The sequence below is a fragment of the Mustela putorius genome, unplaced genomic scaffold, assembly GCF_011764305.1.
Source record: "Mustela putorius furo isolate JIRA1106 unplaced genomic scaffold, ASM1176430v1.1 tig00003898_pilon_pilon_pilon, whole genome shotgun sequence".
In the NCBI taxonomy this organism is placed as follows: Eukaryota; Metazoa; Chordata; class Mammalia; order Carnivora; family Mustelidae; genus Mustela; species Mustela putorius.
In genome coordinates, this window is record NW_025422047.1 from 16,172,862 (window position 1) to 16,188,528 (window position 15,667).

Genomic DNA, 15,667 nt, shown 5'->3' on the forward strand with positions numbered 1-15,667 from the left:
AATTTGAGTTTTTAATTTCACTTTACTACATTTCATACCTATAGTTAGGTTGGGTCTGATATATATTATTTTTATCCATTATGTTGATTTCCTATTGCTATTGCTATTCCTAATGCTACTGTACCAAATTACCACAAACTTAGTGGCTTTATTTTTTTTTTAAGATTTTATTTATTTATTTGACGGACAGAGATCACAAGTAGGCAGAGAAGCAGGCAGAGAGAGAGAGGAGGAAGCAGGCTCTCCAAGGAGCAGAGAGCCCGATGTGGGGCTCGATCCCAGGACCCTGGGATGATGACCTGAGCCGAAGGCAGAGGCTTTAACCCACTGAGTCACCCAGGTGCCCTTAGTGGCTTTAAAGGAATACAAGTTTTAATGCTGTTTTGAAGGTCAGAAGTCTTAAAACCAAGGTGTCGGCAGGGCTGCATCCCTTCTAGAAGCTCTAGGAGAGAATCCATTTCCTTGCTTTTTCCAGCTTCTGGAGGCTTTAGCTCATGGCCACTTCTTCAGTCTTCAAACCACATCATTACAACATTTTGTTTCCATTATCCCATCTTCTTCTGCCCTTGACCTGCTTGCCTTCCTGTTATAAGGACAGCTGTGATTTCACTGGGCCCACCCAGGTAATCCACTGTGATCTTCCCATGTCAAAATCCTGAATTTAATCACCTCTACACAGTCCTTTTTGCCATGTAAGGTACCATATTCACAGGTCCTATGGATTAGAACAGGGACATCTTTGGGAACCATTATGTCTACCTCACCCATCAAAGAACAGTTTTCCTGCTTGCTCAAGACCCTACTACTCCATTGCCTGCAGAGTTAAGTTTGACTCTTCCACTTGGCACTTCCAAGTTCTCCATGATGGCACCCCTAGCTGCTTCTCCAGGTTCCTCTCCCATTACTCACCCACTCTTCACCACTCCAGTCACGATCCAGCTGAGTCTTGGCTATCTTTCCACGCCTTCTGGACTGTCCTGTCTTTATGTTTCACATTGTTTCCTCTGCCTGGAATTCTCTCATCTTTCTTCATATTCATTGCTCAAGACATAATTCAAGTCCTACCTCTTCCAAAATATGCCCTTCTCAGCACTTATCCCCAAGCACCCGAATTAATACACACACACCCCCTCATTCACATTCCCTTAGAGATTCATTTGAACACCCTATTTATTGCACACTGACTTTTATTAGAAAGACGTCTGCATGTGTCTGTCACCCACCAGATTGAAAGCCTCTGTGGAATAAAACCATGCCTTATTGGTTTTCATCTTGACTATAAGCAGTACTCAAAACTCGGTTATGAATATAATTCATATTTAAATTTCTACCTTTCAAAAAATGACAAATACAACCATAGAGTTTTTCATAGCAATTCTTTTTTAACACTTTATATACACTTCTCTGTAGGTTCTACTATTGTCTTGCGGAGCAAATTTTCAGCCAGCCAGTTCTGGGATGACTGCAGGAAGTATAATGTCACTGTCATTCAGTATATTGGTGAACTTCTTCGGTATTTATGCAACTCACCCCAGGTAACACTCCCCAAGTTTCATTCTTTTTGAGATGGATAAGGGGAATTCCCATGACTCTGGGTCCTGCTGGGCTTCAGCAGAGACTTACCTATCTACCAGTTTTCAGTTTAGACCACGGTTGTTCATCGCAATGAAGTGCATGGCGCCCCACCTATCCTATAGAGGGGATTTACTAGGTGTCAGTTGTTAATATTACTTTTGCCTACTTTTTTACCTGTTCTCAATTCTTACCCTCTACCGAGCAGATCCTCTCCTTCCCTAACTGTCTAAAGCCTACTCACTCTCAAAGCCCAGTTGAAAGGATACCTCATACGTTAAACCTATTTGGGTCACTCCAGCAATATTTGATTTCTTTCCCTCGCATCATTTAATTTCTACCCACTCTGGCCCTGTCACCTTGCATGTATTTGTTTTCACACCTTCCATCCTCCCTAAGCTGTAAAGTCTTTGATGGCAGGGACCACATCTTGTATCCTTACTTTGTCTTATACCACAGGCTTACAGGAATCATTTACTTAATGTTGCTTGAATAAATCACCATGTGGCCTTGAAACCATCTGACTAAGTCTGTCAACAGGCTTGAGCCGATGCCCCAAGGTTAGTCCAGAGGCCTGGGATCTACCCTGTTTGCAGATATCCACATATCTTGATGGGGTTCTTTGAAAGAACTTTCCTGCCCTACCCCTCAAGTATTATCAGAGGCCTGACAGCCTGCCTGAGGACCAAATCAAGGGTTCACAACAGCAGCACTGCTGACATCTTCAGTGCATTCATTCTTTGCCATATGGAGTTGTTCCGTGTACTGTAGGATGTTTGGTATCGTCTTTGGCCTTTATGCAGGACATGCCAGTAGTACCCTCCCCTTCCCCCCCACCAGGTTATGACAATCAAAATGTCTTCAGACATTGCCAGATGTCCCCTGGCAAACAAAATCAGCCCCAGTTGAGAATCACTAGACTAGATAATGCAGTAAACTCACCAGATCCTGATTCCTGTAGTCCTTTTAATCAAAACAAACTCAGAGAATCACTAAGTTGATAAATTATTATTTATAAGCACCTGTTATCTTCAACTTATATAACATCTGCCGTGACACAGGAAGAAGCATAGGATGCTCTGGCCCCCATTCTTCCCCTCCTCACTTCATTCAGTCTCTGCCCACATGTCAGCTAATCAGAGAGACCCCTCCTACTAATCAACAAGTGTTATCACCTCACCCCTTACCATTCATCTCATGGGTGACTGCTTTTCATAGGATTGTACCTCCTGACACAGGACAGGTTTATGTGACTATTGTCTGTCTCCCCCAGTTGCATGAAAGTTCCATGCACCAAGGGCTTCATTCGCTGCCAGACCTCTAGCCCTGAGATCTGTATGTGGCATATTCGATGCATCAACAAACTTCATTGAATGAACCTCTAAATTCTGGCCCCTCAAGGATGTATGACTAACTTTAGAGAGGTATACAGTTCCCCTGGGATGCTTAGACTTAGCACATATTATTCTGATCTGGGCAGCAGATTCACCAGCTTCGTGAGAGTCATAATTAGCTGTGAACTGGATTAGGACCTTTCTCACAGCAATCTCTGTTGAAGTCATTATTGAATTTTTTTCACATTAGTATCCCATCTGGCCCTCAAGATTGCATGCTTCACTATTAAAACTCAGAAATCCATATGGGGCCCTTCTGTTTGGCTTTTCTCCTCTGCCTTAAAAGCCCCCTTTGTCAGTTAGAAGTCTCCTGGGGGAGGGTGTGTGGACTTGAGGAAAATAAACATGTTTGTGTAACTCTTTCAGGCTTACACACACTCACACATATAAACACTTCCACCTTTCTCCTTCCTCATAACGCTGTTTCAGATGCTGAAAACTAAAATTTGATTGGGACTTTCTATCTTCAAAATATATTATGATTTATTGTATAATTCACAGATGACCTCAAATCTAGAAGATACAGAATTTCTATTAGCTCTTGCTCCTCCCCTACCCCTCAGTTCTGGGTTGTCTTCAAAATACTTATGAGAAGTATAAAGAATGATCAATGTTACTTAAAAAAATAAAAAAGAAAGAAAAACCTTCAGAAACCTTCAGTCAAAGACTTTAAAAATAACATAAGCTTATTTAAGAAAATCCTTAAGACAGCAAAACTGTTAGTACTAATAAATGAATTTAGCAAAGTAGCAGGATACAAAGTCAACACACAATAATCTGTTGTATTTCTATACACTAACAATGAACAATCTAAAAGATAATTACAAAAACACTAACATGAAAAAGAATACAATACTTAAGAATGAACTTAACCAAGGAGGTGAAAGACATGTATAATAAAAACTAGAAAACATAGATGAAAGAAACTAAAGAAGACATAAATAAATGAAAACACACCCCATGTTCACAGATTGGAAGATTTAATATTGTTAAAATAATGCTGCTACCCAAAGAGACCTATAGATTCAATGCAATCCCTATCAAAATCCCAATGACATATTTTGTGAATACAGAAGAAGACCTAACCTAAAATTCATATGGAGCCTCAAGGGACCCCAAATAGCCAAAGCACTCTTTTTTTTTTTTAAGATTTTATTTATTTACTTGACAGACAGATCACAAGTAGGCAGAGAGGCAGGCAGAGACATTGAGAGAGGGAAGCAGATTCCCCGCTGAGCAGAAAGCCTGACGTGGGACACAATCCCAGGATCCTGGGATCATGACCTGAGCTGAAGGTAGAGGCTTTAACCCACTGAGCTACCCAGGCACCTGCAAAGCAATCTTGAAAAAGAATGAAACTGGGGGATTTACACTTCCTAATTTCAAAACTTACTACAAAGCTATAATAATCAAAACAATATGGTACTAACATGAAGACAGACGTATAGACCAGTGAAATAGAATAGAGAGCCCAGAAGTAAGCCCTTGTCAATGTTAATCATTGCCAAATGATTTTTTTTTAATTTTTTATTTTTTATAAACATATATTTTTATCCCCAGGGGTACAGGTCTGTGAATCACCAGGTTTACACACTTCACAGCACTCACCAAAGCACATACCCTCCCCAATGTCCATAATCCCACCCCCTTCTCCCAAGCCCCCTCCCCCCAGCAACCCTCAGTTTGTTTTGTGAGATTAAGAGTCACTTATGGTTTGTCTCCCTCCCAATCCCATCTTGTTTCATTTATTCTTCTCCTACCCACTTAAGCCCCCATGTTGCATCACCACTTCCTCATATCAGGGAGATCATATGATAGTTGTCTTTCTCTGTTTGACTTATTTCGCTAGCATGAGACGCTCTAGTTCCATCCATGTTGTCGCAAATGGCAAGATTTCATTTCTTTTGATGGCTGCATAGTATTCCATTGTGTATATATACCACATCTTCTTGATCCATTCATCTGTTGATGGACATCTAGGTTCTTTCCATAGTTTGGCTATTGTGGACATTGCTGCTATAAACATTCGGGTGCACGTGCCCCTTTGGATCACTACGTTTGTATCTTTAGGGTAAATACCCAATAGTGCAATTGCTGGGTCATAGGGCAGTTCTATTTTCAACATTTTGAGGAACCTCCATGCTGTTTTCCAGAGTGGCTGCACCAGCTTGCATTCCCACCAACAGTGGAGGAGGGGTCCCCTTTCTCCGCATCCTCGCCAGCATCTGTCATTTCCTGACTTGTTGATTTTAGCCATTCTGACTGGTGTGAGGTGATATCTCATTGTGGTTTTGATTTGTATTTCCCTGATGCCGAGTGATATGGAGCACTTTTTCATGTGTCGCCAAATGATTTTTGACAAGGGTGCCAAGACTATTCATTGGGCAAAGGACAATTTTTCAACAAATTTCAACAAATGGACCTGGGAAAACTGAATACCCAAAAGAATGAAGTTGGACCCTTATCTAACATGCTTGTACAAAAACTATCTCAAAATGGAAAAAAGACCTAGGGGTACCTGGGTGGCTCAGTTGATTAAGCATCCGTCTGACTCTTGATTTCAGTTCAGGTCATGATCTCAAGGTCGTGAGATGGAGTCCCATGCTGGGCTCAGCACTGAGTGTGAAGCCTGTTTGAGATTCTCTCTCTTCATATGCCCCTGCCATTACCTTGCTCTCTCTCTCTCTCTCTCTCTCTGTCTCAAAAACAAAACAAAACACTAAATTCAAGACCTAAAATAATAGAACTCTTGGAAGAAAACATAAAACAGAACTTTATGACATTGGATTTGGCACTGATTTCTTGAATGCGACACCGAAGGCATAGGTATCAAAAGAAAAAATAGGCAAAGTGGGCTTCATAAAACTTTCAAAATTCTGTGCCTCAAAAGACACTATCAACAGAGTAAAAGGCAACATACAGGTTGGGAGAAAATTTTTGCAAATCATATATCTTGGAAGAGATTCATATTCAGAATGTATAGAGACTTCCTAAACTTTAATAACAAAAAAACAACCAACCAACCTGATTCAAATATAGGCAAAGTACTTGAATAGACATTTCTTCAAAGAAGATATACAAATGGCCAACAAGCGCATGAAAAAAATGTTCAGCATCACTAATCATTAGGGAAATGCAAATCATAACTATAGTAAAATACCACTTCATACTCATTAGGATGGCTACTATTAAACTCACACACACACACACACACACACACACACAGAGCAAACAACAAGCGTTGATTAGGATGTGGAGAAATTAGAACCTGCATGCACTGTGGGTGGGAAGTAACTGGTTCAGCCACTGTGGAAAACAGTACAGCAGTTCCTCAAAACATGAAAAATAAAATTACTATGTAATTCATCAATTCCATTTCTGGGTACCATGCCCAAAAGAATTGAAAGGAGGTTCTCAAAGAGATAGTTGTATATTCATGTTCATAACAGCGTTATTCATAATAGCTAAAATGTGGGAGCAACCCAAGTGCCCAAGAATGGATGAATGGGTAGGCAAGTGTGGTATGTATACAGAGTGGAATATTACTCAGCCTTCAAAAGGAAGGGAGTGCTGCAGTGTGCTGTAACACAAGTGAACCCAGTGTTAAGTGAAAAATAGCCGATCACAAAAAGGCAAATGCTGTATGATTTCATGTATACAAGGTACATAGAGTAGTCAAAATAATAAAGACAAAAAGTAGAGTGGTGTGTTGCCAGGGGCCAGGAGCGGGGGAGGACAGGGAATTCTTGTTTAATGGGTACAGGGTTTCAGTTTGACAAGATGAAAGAGTTACGGAGATGGATAGTGGTGGTGACTGCACAACAATGTGAATGTATTTAGTACCACTGACTCATACATTTTAAAATGGGCAGGATAGGAAATTTTGTTATGCATATTTAACCATAATTTTTTAAAAAATAGGTCACGATAGATGACCCAAATTCTATGGATTTAAAGGAGCTTAAAGAAAGATTGCATCAAAAGGACTTCTCAAACAAAAGTGGATAAAGAACTAGAACTGGTGGTGGAAGGCTCTGGACCAATGTAATCTGGAAGTTTTGCATCCTTAGAGCTGTCTAGAATAGGCCATCACTGGAGGGGCTAACACCCCCCACCCCAAGCAGTGGGTGTTAGGGAAGAAACTCCTGCCTCAGCCGAGTAGATAAACCAAATAACCCCCGTCCACAGACATGGCACTGCTTCTCAAGAAACCCTGGAACAATGTCAGGGAGGTGGAGGCTCCTCTGCTTGTCCCTTGTCTTAATCCTATTCAGTAGGTCCTTTTTTTTTTTTTAATTTATTTTTTTCAGTGTTCCAAGATTCATTGTTTATGCACCACACCCAGTGCTCCATGCAATATGTGCCCTCCTTAGTACCTACCACCAGGCTCACCCAGTCCCCCATTCCCTTCCCCTCCAAAATCCTCAGTTTGTCACTAGCTCCTTTGATAGAGGAGAAGACTGGGGAGACATGTCGCCAGCTACCCTTAGCACAGGAATTCAGATTTGGCTCAAGCGAAGAATGTAGTGCTTAAGAGCCAAGACTCAGGGGTCACCAGGCCTGAAACCAATGACCATGTGAACGGGACAGTTAAACTCTCTCTCAGTTTCCTGTCCTCCAGCAGGGTAAACAATAGTACCTACTTCATAGGGGGCTGTGAAGACAAAAAAGAGATGATTAAGAAAGTACCGAACAAAATACCTGATGCTTAGTAAATAATCAACAAAGAGTAGCCATTATCAATGCTTAGTAAATAATCAACAAAGAGTAGCCATTATCATCATCATCTTCAGTGCGTAAGAATGTGTACCTCTTAGTAGGTGCTCCATATCTATCATCAAATGAATCAGAGAAAATTCTGCTCCACGGGTGGGAAGGAAGAAATGAGTCAATCACGCTCATCTAAAGTTGAGTGGGGCTTGGATAACAAAGCTGCTGACTAGTGCTTTTACAGTGTTGCTATAGAAATATCTTGATCCATCTTACCTGTCTTCCATTGTTACGTATGGGCCTTAGCGTCCAGAATACCTGTTTACTGTGGAAGTCCAGTCGGGTTCAGCATGCAGCTGTCATCTCCCATTTTGTTTTGTGTATTTGCTTAAACAGCAGTGCCATTTAGGAAAAAGATAGATTTATTGGAACAAGATACTGCTAAAGCTCAGTGTTTCTCTACTCCAGTTCAGGGCTAAGCCACAGAATGGGTCTAAATGAGGCTTTGTACTGCTTGCCAGGTGTATGTATGATCGGGGCAGGAGGAGGAGAGGGAGAAGGAAAAGGGAACCAGGAAAGAGTTCCAGGGGCCACACATAGAAGTCATGGTATTTGGAAGGGGAAATAAGAACGACCAGAATTCCGAGACCGCTGAATAGGCTCAACTTCCCTACTGTTACCTCCTCGAGTCATCTGCCTTCCCTCCAAAATTAGATAAGCTCCCAACCTCACATGTCTGTCTCTGCATCACCTCCATTCTGACAGAATATAGAGTGGAGGGTATTTAGCAGCACAGAGTAGACAGTGACCAGTTTGACCTCTCAGGGGCAAGCTGGGGCAGGGCAAAAAAGGGAAAGGAAAGCAGAAAAATGAAAGAGGTAAAGAGAGCAGAATCAGAGAAGGTTTACCACAGAAGGTGAGTTTCGAGGGGTACAGAGAAACTTGCCAGCCGTGCAATGAAAGAAGGGCTTCTGGTTCCCTGGAACAGGGTGTGCAGAGTGGAGCGAAGGACTGGCATGTTGGGAGCTGCAAGCAGTGTAGCAGGAGGCAGACTGGATGATGGGGCCAGGTGACAAGGGCTTTGCTATGCTGAGACTTAAATGTGAACATGACAAAGCATGGAAGGACCTTCCATGGAAGACTGATGGGGAGACAATGTTTTTAGACAGTCCCTTTGGCTTCAGTGAGAAGATGCACTGGAGGGAGAAAGCCCTCTCTGTAGAGCAGAAAAATGGATCCTCTTCCTTTCATTCCTGTCACTGGGGGTTTTCTTTTGTCCTAGGGGATCCACACAGAAGTATAGCATATTAGTTGTTAAGATCAGGGACTCTGGTGGGGTGCCTGGGTGGTTCAGTCAGTTAAGTGTCTGCCTTCAGCTCAGGTCATCATCTCAGGGTCCTGGGATCGAGCCCCGTGTCCATCTCCCTGCTCAATAGTGAGTCTGCTTCTCCCTCTGCCCCTCTCTCTGCCCCTCCCTCTTTCTCTGCTCCTTCTCTCTCTCACACAAATAAATAAATAAAACCTTAAAAAAAAAAAGATACGGGACTCTAGAATTTTTCTTTTTTTTTTTTTTAAGATTTTATTTATTTATTTGACAGAGTGAGAGAGAGATGAGGGGGGAGAAGGTCAGAGTCCCACTGCGGGACTCCGGGATCAAAACCTGAGCCGAAGGCAGTGGCACAACCAACTGAGCCACCCAGGCACCCGGGACTCTAGAATTTTTCTAAGATGGTGAATGCCTCTGTTTTTTCATTTCTTAAAAATCTCCCCAAAACAAAGAGAAGCTAAGAGACACTGCAACAGGAAACTACATAGTTTAGAGAACTGAAAGATGAAGGTCACTGACATCATGGGATTGAGAGAGGTGAAAGCTAAGAAGCTGGTACCAACAAGAAGGAAGTTGATTGACTTCCTGAAACCTGAGAAATCAGAGGCACCAAATACAACTAGAGATGGACTGAGGTTTCAAGCTTGAAAACAGGAGGATTTTGGAAAATCTGTGTAAAAAATTCCTAAACCTCTGCTCCCCTCTCCCACCCTTGTGGTAGACTGGAGGTTTATTCTCTGGAGAACACCTAGAAGAGCTCTGAAATCAAGGACCCTACAAGGGGAGGCGGGCAGGGGTGAAACACTGAAAACAGAGATTGAGTAAATATCTACTTATTAACTAGAGAGGGTGCCAGTGCCCTTCCCTGGCTTCTAGAACTCCAGTAGCCAGTTTATGCTTGTAGGCAAAAGAATCTAGAAGTCTAATTCTCAGGTAGAACTACCCTGTCATGGAACAGTGCAGAACCTACAGGCAATAGCCTCAGTCAGTTAAGTATCCAACTCTTTTTTAATTTTTTAATTATTATATAATGTATTATTAGCCCCAGGGGTACAGGTCTGTGAATCACCAGGTTTACACACTTCACAGCACTCAGCACTCACCATAGCACAAACCTTCCCCAATGTCCATAACCCCACCTCCCTCTCCCTACCCACCTTCCCCCTCCACATACCCTGCAACCCTCAGTTTGTTTTGTGAGACTAAGAGTCTCTTATGGTTTGTCTCCCTCCTGATCCCATCTTGTTTCATTTATTCTTTTCCTACCCACCACGTTGCATCTCCGCTTCCTCATATCAGGGAGATCAAATGATAGTTGTCTTTCTCCAACTGACTTATTTCTAAGCCTGCTTCTCTCTCTGTCTCTTCCTGCCACTCTGTTTGCATGTGCTCGCTCTCTCTCTCTGACAAATAAATAAATAAAATCTTTTTAAAAAATAATAATAATAACAATAATATTTCTTGAAAGTGAAATGAAAACAGTAATGGTCAACCTATCTGAAAAAAAACGCTTAAGAGAAACAGCTTTTTAAAATTTAAAAAAAAAGGAAAAAAGGAAAGAAAACTTCCCAGAGCTGAAGGACAAATTGAAAGAGCCAAGTGAGTACCCAATGAAATGAGTGCAACTTAAAAATTTTAAACACCAGGATGAAATGTAAAACTACTAAAAAAGAGAGACAGAGAGGAAAGAGTCTGTAAGAGTAACATTTGACTTGGCAACAACTGTACTGCAAGCTAGAAGACAAAAGATCAATGCCTTCAAAATTCTTAGTAAAAAGTACTGCCTATCTAGAATTCTATATCCAATCAAATTATCAATCAAGTATACAGTAAGAACATTTTCAGACATTCAAAATCTCAAAATGGCTTTCCTCCTATACACCCTCCTTAGGAAGTTACTAGAGAAAGTGCTCCATGCAAACAAGAGAATGAGAAGAGAGAGCTGAGGAGCCAGGAGAGAGAGGGAAAGGGATCCCCAGGCCTGGAGAGCAACCAGTCCAGATTGGAGCAGAGGGCTAACAGGAAAGCATAAAGGGAAAAGGAAATTAGAGCGTCTGGTGGATTTCATCATGAAGAATATTGTATTTCCAGGCTGTTGAGTGGTGAGGAAAGACCTGTGAATAGAAAAAGAAAACACAGCAAATGGGTAGGTGGCAGTGAGTTGCAGGAAAAATAAAAATGGCCTCAATAACTGGATCAGAGTGTATTCCTTGGCTCATCAGTAGTGTATGATGAGCAAAATGTGAGCACTGCATCTGGAGTTAACTAAAAACTGCGATATTGGGAAAACTGAAGAGAATGATAGAGAGCTTCAACTTCTTCCAGCACAATAGAAAGTCAACAAATAACATCTAAAATTGATTAATCAAAGGATAGCAGTCTAAGCATGTAATTTAGAAGCCGGAGAGAAGAGGAAGACGTTGACATTGGATTGGCACTGATTTCAAGAGTGACAATGGCACTGATTACAAGAGTGGACAGTGTAAGCCTCCAGGTTGTAGAGAGGAGACAGAAGCCACCATTTAAAAACCTTTCAGTGCTTGGACTGTTAGAATGTAAACTGCATATGTGCCACTTTTTTTTTTTTTTCCCTGAACCAAGGAAAAGCCTTCTCTCTGAAGTCACATGCATTTGGATTTGAATCTTGGAGAACTATGTTGCTACCTATGTGATCTACAGCAAACTATTTTCATCTTTTTGAGACTCTGATTCCTGAACTGTAATTGAGGCAAATTTTTTTTTTTTTTTAAGTAGGCTGCACACCCAACATGGAGCCTAATGCAGGGTTTAACTCACAACCCTGAGATCAAGACCTGAGCTGTCAAGAGTCAGACGCCTAACTGACGGAGCCACCCAGGCACCCCAGGGGCAAATACTTCTGTTATCTATCACATTTTGGTAGGATTCTATAGAAATCTGAGCAAGACCATGAGGGTCAAATGCCTGGCACATAGTAGTAAGACCCTCGATGAAAGTTCTCTGTTTACCTGGTGCTTTTCATTCCTCTCTGGCCACCCTAACCTCTCACCCTTTAGTCATCAAATCCTAGTGTGGATTTCAGTCCCCCCAGGTGCTTGCATGTGCCCTCACCTCTCTCATGTGGAATCAAAAGTTTGATCTCTGTTAAACAAGCAGATGATTCTTGACCTAAAATACAGCTCCCTTGAGGAGTGAATTTGATGATAAGGAAACACGGTTTCTCCTACAGGCAAGGAAAACTCAAATCACACCGGTATGCTCAGCCAGGGGCAAGGAAAACTTGGGTGAGAACCAGACATGGCAGAAGGTTCCAGGATCTCCCGGCTGGTACACACAAACACCTCCAGCTTACAGCCTTAATCCCTTCTGCTGCTGTAATGAGATCCCTCAGTTCATGAGGGAAACCGAGCTTGTGGTATTGTGACTCTCATCCCAGCTAACTGCCACCCCCAGGTGACAGCTGCACCTGTGAGGCAGGCTGGCCTGTTGCCCAGACACCCAAGGCACCTGCCGCCTGCTGTGCCCTAGACTGCCTTTGGGCTGCCTGCCCTTGGGCTGATGTCCGGACCATTAACTATCCAACAGAAAGCTTGAGGGCTTCCCAGTGGAGGTTTCTCCTTTGATTGCAGCGATTGGACTGTATGCAGAGTCCAGGTGCAGGCATGGCCGACGAAATAGAGATCCACTTGGCCTCAGAGGAGTTTATAATCCCATGGGGGAGAGCAACGTTCACCACCCATCAGAAAAGGAAATGATCTAAGAGGGTGATTACGGGCTGCACGTGAATTTAGTCAAGTCTCAGGTTTACACACTGGAATGCTACTTTGGAGCTTCTCACACAGGCCTGGGAGCAGGTTAGCTCCAGGTCAGGACGTTATTTTTTAGAGCCAAAGTCAGTATTCTTCGAAAATTTATGATGTTTTGTTCCTGGAGGGGCAGTGAGGGACAGCAGTGTGGGAGGCAAGGGTAATCTCTGAAAAGCTGACAATCCTCAACTGGGAAGAGTGCCTTGTGGAAGGGTGACCCTCCAATTCTCTATCTAAAAGGGGACACTTGGGAGTGAAAGGAGTATAATTAATAAGTACATCAGGGGGACGCCTGGGTGGCTCAGTTGGTTAAGCAGCTGCCTTCGGCTCGGGTCGTGATCCCATCGTCCTGGGGTCGAGTCCCACATCAGACTCCTTGCTCGGCGGGGAGCCTGCTTCTCCCTCTGCCTCTGCCTGCCATTCTGTCTGCCTGTGCTCGCTCTCTCTCCCTCTCTCTCTCTGACAAATAAATAAAATCTTTAAAAAAAAAAAAAATAAGTACATCAGGACCACGGACATAAACCAGGACTGGCCCTGACAAACCAGGCATATGGTCTCCCTGCTTCTAGGTACTTTCAATTTCTAAAAGGGAATACAGATAGTCCCCAACTTATGATGGTTCTGCCTATGATTTTTTTTTTTTTTTTACCTTACCGTGGTGTGAAAGTGGTACTCAGTAGAAGCCGTATGCCGAGTTTTGAATTTTGATCTTTTCCCATCTAGCAATAGATACTCTGCTCCTCTCTCGTGAGGCTGGGCAGCCACAGTGAGACACAGCTCCCAGTCAGCCATACAGTCATGAGGGTGAACAGCCAAGACCCAGACAACCATTCTGTGTCTCAATTTCAGTACAGTATTCAATCAATTACCTGACATCTTCAATACAATATTATAAAGTAGGGTTTGTGCTGGAGCTTTGCCCAGCTGTAGGCTTATTTTTTTTTAATTTTTTAAAAAGATTTTTATTTATTTATTTGACAGACAGAGATTACAAGTAGGCAGAGAGGCAGGTAGAGAGATAGGAGGAAGCAGGCTCCCCGCCGAGCAGAGAGCCCAATGTGGGGCTCGATCCCAGGACTCTGAGATCATGACCTGAGCCGAAGGCAGATGCTTTAACCCACTGAACCACCCAGGTGCCCCCAGCTGTAGGCTTATGTACGTGTTCTGAACACGCTTAAGGGATGCTAGGTTAAGCTATAATGTCCGGTAGAGTAGGTGAATAAAAAGCATTTTTTACTTAGGATATTATTAATTTATGGTGGGTTTATTGGGATGTAATGCCATCAGAAATCGAGGAAGATCTATAGATTCTGTGACCTATGATCTAGCTTGCTGGTTAAGAGAATAGGTTCCCACTCAGTCAGAATGTCGAAGTTCATGCTACTAGCATGAGACCCCTGGGCTCTACACACATTTCCTCCTCAGAAGGCCACACAAGGGACCCAGTTTTTACAAAAACCAGTATCTGTCCACTTTGTTGGTTAGGACTCCTGAGAACACTTCACCACCTGACTTTTCACCAACAAGTACTCGAAAATGAAAGGCATCTATCTATACTGCTCCCCTGAGCCACTGCCTCCTTCTCACGTGGAACTCAATTCAAGCTTTGTTTTGGTTTGGTTTTTATCCATCTTATCAAATGCCCTCCCCTTACCAGAGAACCACCAGTCTCTCAATGCCAACAGCTCTTTTCCAAGAGGAACTCTTACCCCAAAATAACTTCAGAGTGATTTCACAGAATAGGAAATAAGGTAAGAAATGCTCTTCAGAAGCTTTGCCCTCTTAAGCAAATTTGTTGTCCAATCCAAGAACTTAACATTTGAAGTGAGAGGTCTGGTTACCAGGCACTTTCACCCATTCCATTACATTTCCTGTTAAAGGTCATAGAATTACAGAATTTGCAGGTTAAAATTATACTTGTTTACTAAAATTATACTTGTTTACCCTCCTCTCCCACCACCAGACTGTGATCTCCTGGAAGACATAAATTGCATTATTGGTATAAAATATCATTGAAATTACTACAGATTTGGACATATTTGTAGGGGCCTCCCAAGCGATTGTGGTTGAATGGAAAGCAACCGGGTCCTAACTCCACCTCTCCCGCGGACACAAGCGCTCCTTTCAGATCTTACACTCAAAACAATTTTTCCTTTGTGATTTTTATTTATAGCAAAATGTATTCCTCCCAGGCCACCCAAGGCAACTGGGAGCCAGCTTCCTCTCTCTCTTCCCCTTCCCAGTCCCCCTGGGACATTTTCATCGTCGTGGTTCCGCTTTACCTGGTTTTGTGACCTCTGGGTCTGTGAAATGAGGACATGATCATGAGTCTTCTCTCCAGAGGCGCCTGGCTGGCTCAGGCAGTTAAGTGCCTGCCTTTGGCTTGAGTCATGATCCCAGGGTTCTGGGATCAAACCCCAAATCAAGCCCCTAACCCAGCTCCCTGCTCAGTGGGGAGCCTGCTTTTCCCACTCCCTCCCTTCCCGCACTCATGCTCGCCTTCTCACTCTCTCTCAAATAAATAAAATCTTTAAAAAAAAAAAAAAAATCCTCTCTCCACCCCTGAGACCCTAACAGTAATCACTCTGTAGAAAATCAGTCTCTCTCCTTACACTGTGTTCCCAGTTTTCTTCTTCCCTGTCAAGTGAAGACGGTTGTGAGCCTTTGATAGATCTTTCCCATGTGAACCCTCCTCTTTGGTAGTTCACTGAGATTCACCAGCCCCATCAAGAAGACAGTCAGTACCTTGGTCTAGCTTCAGAGTGGATGTGGATTAAATGTTAGCCTCCTTTAGTTCTATCGAGGAGGGGGCGTGATGGGGTGTGAGTAACAGAAAAGGCGTGCACTAAGAGGTGAATCCATAACCAACATAAATGTGT

At 42.8% G+C, this 15,667-nt stretch overlaps 1 protein-coding gene across 1 annotated transcript in view; it reads left to right on the top strand.

The window, feature by feature from the left end:
- SLC27A2 (solute carrier family 27 member 2) overlaps positions 1–15,667 on the top strand; it is a 44,602-nt gene that overhangs the window by 14,235 nt on the left and 14,700 nt on the right. The window contains exon 4 of the mRNA XM_004755455.3: positions 1,411–1,535. Coding sequence (XP_004755512.1) covers positions 1,411–1,535 — 125 coding nt within the window. The remainder of the gene's footprint in view (positions 1–1,410; positions 1,536–15,667) is intronic.